The sequence below is a fragment of the Bos indicus x Bos taurus genome, chromosome 18 (assembly GCF_003369695.1).
Source record: "Bos indicus x Bos taurus breed Angus x Brahman F1 hybrid chromosome 18, Bos_hybrid_MaternalHap_v2.0, whole genome shotgun sequence".
Taxonomy (NCBI): domain Eukaryota; kingdom Metazoa; phylum Chordata; class Mammalia; order Artiodactyla; family Bovidae; genus Bos; species Bos indicus x Bos taurus.
This window is the reverse complement of record NC_040093.1, coordinates 14863067-14870189: the sequence shown is the minus strand read 5'-3', so window position 1 is coordinate 14870189 and position 7123 is coordinate 14863067. Positions and strand designations below refer to the sequence as shown.

Genomic DNA, 7123 nt, shown 5'->3' with positions numbered 1-7123 from the left:
GACTGTGAAGAAGACACTTTATTGAGGTGATCAGAGTTGGAGATTCCTGCCCCCAACCCAGCCTCAGCCTGCTCAGTACAGTCTCATGGGTGGAAAGGACCAGGCCTCTGGGCTGCTCTGAGCCACCATCCAGGAGAGGCTGGGCAGCGGTGCTGGGGGGCTGGGGCTCCAGTCCAAGGCAGAGCTTCGGGGCAACAAGGGTGATGGTGGCTGGGGCAGGAGTTGTGGTGGGCCAATCCCCCAAGGCCGGGGAGGAGGCGGTGTGGCTACCAGCCAGATGCTTTTCAGTAGATCAAAGGCTGTTGGGGGGCCCCAGGCTGCCCCAGATGGCGAAGGCAACGAGGATAATGGGGGTGGCCAGGGACCTTTCGGTGGTGCCAGGCTCACTTGGTGCACAGTAGGAGTGCTGGAGGTGGGAGGCACAGCAAAGGTGAGCTCCTTTGTTCCCTGCCGCCTCCTCTGCCTCCCCTCCCCTGGGGCCTGCTCAGGACTGTTGATCCAGGAAGGTGTCATTCTTTGCCTCTTAAGGGCCCCAGGATCAGTCCCTGGCACAGAGGAAAGAAGCATGAGGGACAGCTGAACAAGAGCAGACAAAGAAAAAGGGAGTTTAGGAGGCAGGAGGTAAGCTCACCTGGCAAGTGTGGCTGGCAGCCCCGGAGCACCAGGGTAAGGTCAGGCACACAGCCATGGCAGGCCTGTAAAGTGCCCACAATAGCATCCCTGGCCTCTTGAACTAGGTTTCTCCTAGGGAAGGCTCGTGGCAGAATCAGCTGACATTGCAGCTCCCCCAGCAGCTGCTCCAAGTCAGGGAGCTGTGGGGGACTGGGGGGGCCTGGGCCCGAGCCTCCAGGCACCTGGTTTTCCTTGCCCCTTGACTGTAGGGATGGTTGTTGGCCCCTGCCTGGGCTTGGGGAGGACTTGGTGGTGAGTGCAGGGGTGCCCAACTCCAGAGACTCACTGCTAAGCAGCCGGGCCACGTCCAGAGATTTCACCTCATGGTTGAAGAGACCCCGGTGGTCCCGGCTCAGGCGGCCCTGGGTTATGACCACAAGCTTAGCAGCAGTAGGGGCAACAGAATTCCGCAATACCATATGTGGATCCCGACTGGCCACGGGAGGGTGCTGATAGGTCAGCGGCTGCCGACTGCCCGCCAGCGCCTCGTTACGCTCCCGCCTGGTCTTCCGACGGCGGACACGACCAGGCTTCTCAGGCTGCTGGAAAGGCTTGGGGGCTGGCTCCCCGGGATCCATGGTGCCCTGGAAGATAAGGACAGGATAGTCATATGAGAAGAGATGATTTAGGGTGAAGTGGGAGTACTATTTAGAGACTTAAAATGAGAGAAATGGATTGGTAGAGAGCAATCAAAAAAGGTTTGGTCAGGGAAAGATGAGGGAAAAGGCAGAGTCATAGGGGCAGGATGGGGTCAAGGGAGTCATGCTGAATGGGAAGATCTGTCAGAAGATAAAGGGTTAGATGGAACGAGAATGTGAGGAAATCATGGATGAGGGATGGGAAAAATGAGGGATGGGAAAGGGATCATGATACTGGAGAGATCTGGTGAACCAGATAGGGACTTTGGACAGAGGAGAAATCCAGGGGGAGAGGAAGTACTGGAGAATGCAGAAAGTGGAGAGACGGTAGCAAGAGAAAGGCAGCAAAGAGAAGAGAAGTTGGAGACACAGAGTAAGCCGGCAGGACAGAAAGGGCAGCAGAAGAGTTATCAGGGACTGGGGCCTGGTCATGGAAGGGGCGTAGACCTCAAGGCTGGGTGAGGCACGTGAGGTAGGGATGGGGGTACAGTTGATGAGGGTATAGCGGAGGAAGGGCACCTCACCTTCTCCTATCCCCAACGAACCCCGCCCCGCCCTGCCCACTCCACGTGGCTCTGGGGGACAATGGCTTCTTTTCCGCCGTGACCCCAGCTCTCTCGATGCGCCTGACGCTCTTCCGGGCCTCACACAAGGCCTCCTGCACGCACGCACGCACGCACGCACGCATGCGCGAGCCCCTCCCACGCCCTTTGGCATCCAGTTCCGGAGAGTCACAGGCCCAGAGGCACGTGCCAGCTGCCCGCGGTGCCGGTTATAGTCCCGCCCCTCCCAGCCTCACTTTCAGAAATCTCTTTCATTTGTCCTAAGCACCTTCTATCCACCTTCAATCTACCAATTGGCCTAGGTCCACTAGGCCCGCCCCCTTCCTCAGTGCTGATTGGTTTAGACATCTATTGGCGGATTTTCTCTGTAGAGCGGCAAGGTGCGGCGAAGCCAAAGGGGAGAAGGGCCGTTGCAGCCTCTATTCACAGCCAGTCCCCACGCAGTCAACAGGATTTATCCCTAGGGAATCAATATAGTGTCGTCATTTGGAGCTAGGCTTCAGAGCCACACTACCTAGGTTCCTATGCCCAGACTGGCACATTTGAGCTCTGTGACCTTGGCAAAGTATGCAACTGCTCAGAGCTTCAGTTTCCTAATCTGTAAAATGGAGTTGATAATCTTCTCCTTCTTATAACTGCTGTAAGTATGTTATAAGCGTCCAGCATCCAATTTGAAACAGCTCTTGTTGACTGGATGCCTCTAAACTTTCCCACTACACTTGTCCCCCTCAGTTCCCCCCCAACCCCACCCCGCTGCTTGCGGGATCTGTTCCCTGACCAGGGACAGAATCCCAGCCCGGGTTGTGAAAGCCTGGAGTCCTAACCACTAGTGCACCAGTGAACTCCCCCCTCAGACTCTCAAATCGAGCTATACCAGGGTTTTCCCCATACCCTAATAAGCTATATTGTGCATTACCTGGTAATATTGCTTGTCCAACCTTCATAATCTTACAAAGCCAAAAGCCTTAGGTACTACTCATAAGAAATCCTTCACCCTCAGAGTCCATCTCTTTCTCCTCCCACAAAGGTCCCCTGTACCTTTCTTAATCACAACCTTGATCCTTCCCTCAGTTGTGTGTCTGGAGTCTGCCTCCTCCAACATGGCTAGATGAAGGTCAGAATCAGACCTATTCCTTTAACACTCATTCAGCAAATACTTGTGAACAGCCACAGATAGTACTTGGTACTCTGAGTCAGGCTCTGTTCCAGGCAAGTGGATTGAGGCAAAACAAACATAATAAAATAAAATGCAATGCATCTCTGTATCTCAGCATCAACGTTCCTAGAAGGAATGAATAACTATGAAGGTCTCATTTGGGAGTGGAGCTACAGGAACATGATCAGGATTTTTAGGGGGTGGAACCCCGCCACCTGGTCCCCCAGAACAAGGAGATCTGGGAAGACTTGAGGTCTGAGATTAATTTGGGGCAGGAGGTGGGAGTCAGCGACCTTAGATGACCTTGGCTATGGATGTAGGTTTCAGAGCCCAGACACACCCAACTGAAGTCGGTCAGCCATAGGTTTAGGGAGGGGAGCGGAGGCCACAGATCTGTAAGGTGAGCTGCGCGGGAGGGGCGCCAAGCTAGACTTGGCCCTTGCAGCATCTCTAATTTCCCTTATCTTTCTGCATCTTCTACTACCCTCTCTGCAGGGTCAGTGATGTCTCTATTGCTAAAACATATAGTTTAGCTATTATGTCACAAAAACTGGTGGTTTTGAGCAGGGGAGGGCCATGAGCACAGAGGCTCACTAAAGTCCCAGCACTGCCTTACAGCTGAGCCGCTAATTTTCACATTTTGCCATCCTCCTTTTCTCTCCCCTACGTCTGAAGAAAATGGGCGCGTCCCTTCCTGGCCAGGTGCTTACGAGCCACCCCCTCAAGGGATCCAAGGAATGGACTCGTCCACTCCCCCACCACCACGTGAATGAGTGACACACATAACACCCCAACCCTGGCCCCTCCCCACACTTCTCGCCCTACAGCAAATGGTTTCTTCCCCCAGGACTGGCGCTAGATTTCCCCCGCCTACTCTCGGCCTTCAGGTATTTCGCTCCTCTCCGTGACCCCGGTAGGGTGGTGCCCCACCCCCCGCCCCCCCGGTATGCGGGATGGTCTCGCCTGCCCCCGCGCCCCCCGGTGCCTGGGTGCGCCAGCCGCCGCCGTGGCCCGAGAGACCGGCCGGAGCAGGAAGCGCCGGACGAGCCCACTGCGCGGTCGCCGTGGGGGAAGCGAAGGTTCCCAATTCCACCTCCCCGCCTAAGTGAAGGTTTCCGCCCCGGGAGAGGGGGCGGTGCCCGGGAATCCGTCGCGCCTTCCGCGGGAGTGCGGGCTTCGGCACCGTCCATTGTTGCCTGAGGGGTAGGGGTGGGCGTGGCGGCGCCACCTCCTCCCGGAACACTCTCCCGCCGACCGCGCTCGTTCGTCCTGCAGGAGCGGAGGCGAGTGGCAAGATGAGTGGAGACGAGAACCCAGCCAGCAAGCCCACGCCAGTGCAGGACGTGCAGGGTGACGGGCGCTGGATGTCCCTGGTGAGCGACCCCGCCCGCGATACTCCGGAGTCCGGGGCTGGGGGCGGGGAGGGCGGGGAGACGCTTGGGAGAGCTGCTGGTTCGCGCCGCTCTCGCTAGGAGATTGGGAAACTGAGGGCAGTTGGGGTGGTGCTGGCTAAGGAAGCGGGGTGGGGCGGGCACCGCAGCGTGCATGCCATTGACTCCCCTCCTTTACATCCCCAAAGCACCATCGGTTCGTAGCCGACAGCAAAGATAAGGAACCCGAAGTCGTCTTCATCGGTGACTCCTTGGTCCAGCTGATGCACCAGTGCGAGGTGAGGCCCGTCCCTCTCCTGCCCCACCCAGGCCTGTGCCTTCACCGACTCTCCTGAACCAGAGCCCGAGCCAGGCGGTGTGTGGGGTACTCAAAATACGTAGCACCGGACACCCAGAATTTCTGTATAATGTGCCACGTTCTACTGAGAAGGAAGTGTGTTGTATCCTGGCTTTTTGTCACATTGGGTTTGTGTATAGTGAGACTTAAAATGAGGCTTCTTGCAAGAAGATTGCCTACCATGAGGTTCTTTGTTTGCTTAAATTAGCGCACAGCCCTAATGGATTTCCAGAAAGCTATAGTTGTTTCCACAAAATGAAGGTCAGTAGGTCTCTACTAAGGGAGCTCAATTATTCTACCTATTCACTAAGAGATGTTAAACCATGACTTTCCTCAAAGTGAAGCTCAACTGGAATGCTGTTGGTTTGATGCCTGGCTCAAGCAGAATGAGTTTTCGTAGAAGGAGTCTTGCTTCTATGGGGATTCATGAAAGTGAGACTGTGATGGGTTTGCGTAAAGTGATGTTTGACCATATTGGGGTTTACTTAGGGTGAGATTTAACGAGACTGCTTTCATAAAACAAAGCTCTAACATGACGACATTTGGTTAAGTTTTGTATAGAGAGCGGTGGTCCGTGCTGATGATGCCCCTGTGCCCACACACTTCTTGCCCACAGATCTGGCGGGAGCTCTTTTCCCCTCTGCACGCACTTAACTTTGGCATTGGCGGTGACAGCACACAGCATGTGCTGTGGCGTCTGGAGAATGGAGAGCTGGAACACATCCGGCCCAAGGTGAGCACGGCTTGGGTGGGCAGCCAGAGCCCCCTCAGCCTGCCCCCCACACCACTGCTCCATCCTCTCTTTCCACAGATTGTGGTGGTCTGGGTTGGTACCAACAACCACGGGCACACTGCAGAGCAGGTGACTGGGGGCATCAAGGCCATAGTGCAGCTGGTGAACGAGCGGCAGCCCCAGGCACGGGTCGTGGTGCTGGTGAGAGAGGGGAGGGCAGGGGGAGGAAGAAGGGCTGTGGTCTGGGACCCCTTCGGGTGTAGCCACAGCTGCAGGGCTCTGGGCAGTTCAGCTCAGAGCAGTGGCTTTCAGGCAAAATCTCATGTTGAAGCTTTCTGTGCCCATCAGAAGTGCTGTGGCGAAGGACGTATTCGGGGGCAAATAGCCCCTTTTGTCCAAGGGACTGCTGGACACTCTGAAGGTCACTCAGTTGTGTCTGACTCTTTGCGACCCCATGGACTATACAGGGACTATACATTCACCAGGCCAGAATACTGGAGTGGGTAGCCTTTCCCTTCTCCAGGGGATCTTCCCGACCCAGGAATTGAACCAGGGTCTCCTGCATTACAGGAGGATTCTTTACCAACTGAGCTATCAGGCTGTTGAAAAACACAAAACACTTAAATAGCCAAGAGTGGTCAGACATTCCTAAGGTGAACCTAGCTTCCATTGCTTCTAAAAGGTTCCAAGTCTAGAATGAGGTGTCAGGACCATAGTTTGGAACCTGTGTTTCCAAAACCCCCATTTTCCCATCCCTAGTGTATTCTGGAGCTTAGGACTTCCTGATGGGGGACAGAGAAATCTGGCACAGAGGAACAGGACACCCAGATGCTGGTAGGATGCCTCCTCACAACCCCTTGTGCCTTCCTCAGGGCCTGCTTCCTCGGGGCCAGCACCCCAACCCACTTCGAGAGAAAAACCGACGGGTGAATGAGCTGGTACGGGCAGCACTGGCCGGCCACCCTCGGGCCCACTTCCTGGACGCAGACCCTGGCTTTGTGCACTCAGATGGTACCATCAGCCACCATGACATGTACGATTACCTGCACCTGAGCCGTCTGGGGTACACACCTGTTTGCCGGGCCCTGCACTCCTTGCTTCTGCGTCTGCTAACCCAAGACCAGGGACAGGGTGGTGCCCCCCTGCCGGAACCCAGCCCCTAAGCATCTGTCTTCCTACAACATTAAATTTTCATTTTTCAGTCTCCCATGTTCTGCTTTATGGCCAAGCCCATGTGGGTATCTAACTCCGACGTCTATCACCCTGCAGCTCTGCCCAAGGGAGGCCTCACCGATCCATCAAGGTATTCTGGTCCGTGTAGTCAGGCAGATTTCTGCCATCACAGTAGTGCTCCAAACAGGCACTGCCCATCAATAACCCACTAGGTGAAACTGGTTTGCTAACATGACCCTGTAGCATCAAGGTCAAGCGAGAATTCTGGGTGACCCAGCAGTCAAAGCCCACCCACTGCTGCACTCCAACCTGAGCTTACCTGTGACTTCCTGTGAAAGCTTTCTGACCTTCCCACCCCCGGCAGTCAGGCCTCCACAGTGTATGGGTCTTGTCTCCCCAGAGAAGCACTTTCCAAGGCTGTATGATAGAGCTGGAAACCAGGAGAGGATTCCTCTGCCTT

The 7123-nt window shown here is 55.5% G+C and overlaps 2 protein-coding genes across 13 annotated transcripts; one reads left to right on the top strand and one right to left on the bottom strand.

Annotated features, from left to right (window-relative positions):
• On the bottom strand, window positions 1-3702 carry PRR19 (proline rich 19). 7 transcript variants are annotated; one of them, XM_027515684.1, is made up of 4 exons: window positions 2790-3702; window positions 2142-2333; window positions 632-1256; window positions 1-545 (listed from the first exon to the last, which is right to left on the bottom strand). In XM_027515684.1, exons 3-4 carry the CDS (start codon window positions 1248-1250, stop codon window positions 73-75), a joined length of 1092 nt encoding a protein of 363 aa, XP_027371485.1. In that variant the 5' UTR covers window positions 1251-1256; window positions 2142-2333; window positions 2790-3702; the 3' UTR covers window positions 1-72. The 7 variants fall into 7 exon arrangements, with proteins under 7 accessions (XP_027371485.1, XP_027371482.1, XP_027371483.1 ...); XM_027515681.1 differs by having other exon boundaries at window positions 1835-3702; XM_027515682.1 differs by having other exon boundaries at window positions 2142-3702.
• A 119-nt stretch (window positions 3703-3821) lies between these two features.
• Window positions 3822-6694, top strand: PAFAH1B3 (platelet activating factor acetylhydrolase 1b catalytic subunit 3). Of its 6 annotated transcripts, none has more exons than XM_027515693.1 (6): window positions 3822-3916; window positions 4305-4402; window positions 4609-4698; window positions 5374-5490; window positions 5569-5673; window positions 6363-6694. In XM_027515693.1, the coding sequence occupies exons 2-6, from the start codon at window positions 4325-4327 to the stop codon at window positions 6651-6653; spliced, it is 681 nt and encodes a 226-aa protein (XP_027371494.1). In that variant the 5' UTR covers window positions 3822-3916; window positions 4305-4324; the 3' UTR covers window positions 6654-6694. The 6 variants fall into 6 exon arrangements, with proteins under 6 accessions (XP_027371494.1, XP_027371493.1, XP_027371496.1 ...); XM_027515692.1 differs by having other exon boundaries at window positions 3824-3916; window positions 5569-5691; XM_027515690.1 differs by lacking the exon at window positions 3822-3916 and adding an exon at window positions 4023-4108.
• Window positions 6695-7123: the final 429 nt, after the last annotated feature.

Coding starts and splice junctions, on each gene's coding strand:
- PAFAH1B3 (XM_027515692.1), top strand. CDS start 4,325: ATGAGTGGAGACGAGAACCCAGCCAGCAAGCCCACGCCAGTGCAGGAC. Junction 4,403..4,608: donor ACGGGCGCTGGATGTCCCTG/GTGAGCGACCCC, acceptor ACATCCCCAAAG/CACCATCGGTTCGTAGCCGA. Junction 5,692..6,362: donor AGGCACGGGTCGTGGTGCTG/GTGAGAGAGGGG, acceptor TGCCTTCCTCAG/GGCCTGCTTCCTCGGGGCCA.
- PRR19 (XM_027515681.1), bottom strand. CDS start 1,250: ATGGATCCCGGGGAGCCAGCCCCCAAGCCTTTCCAGCAGCCTGAGAAG. Junction 546..631: donor CTGCCAGCCACACTTGCCAG/GTGAGCTTACCT, acceptor CCTCTGTGCCAG/GGACTGATCCTGGGGCCCTT.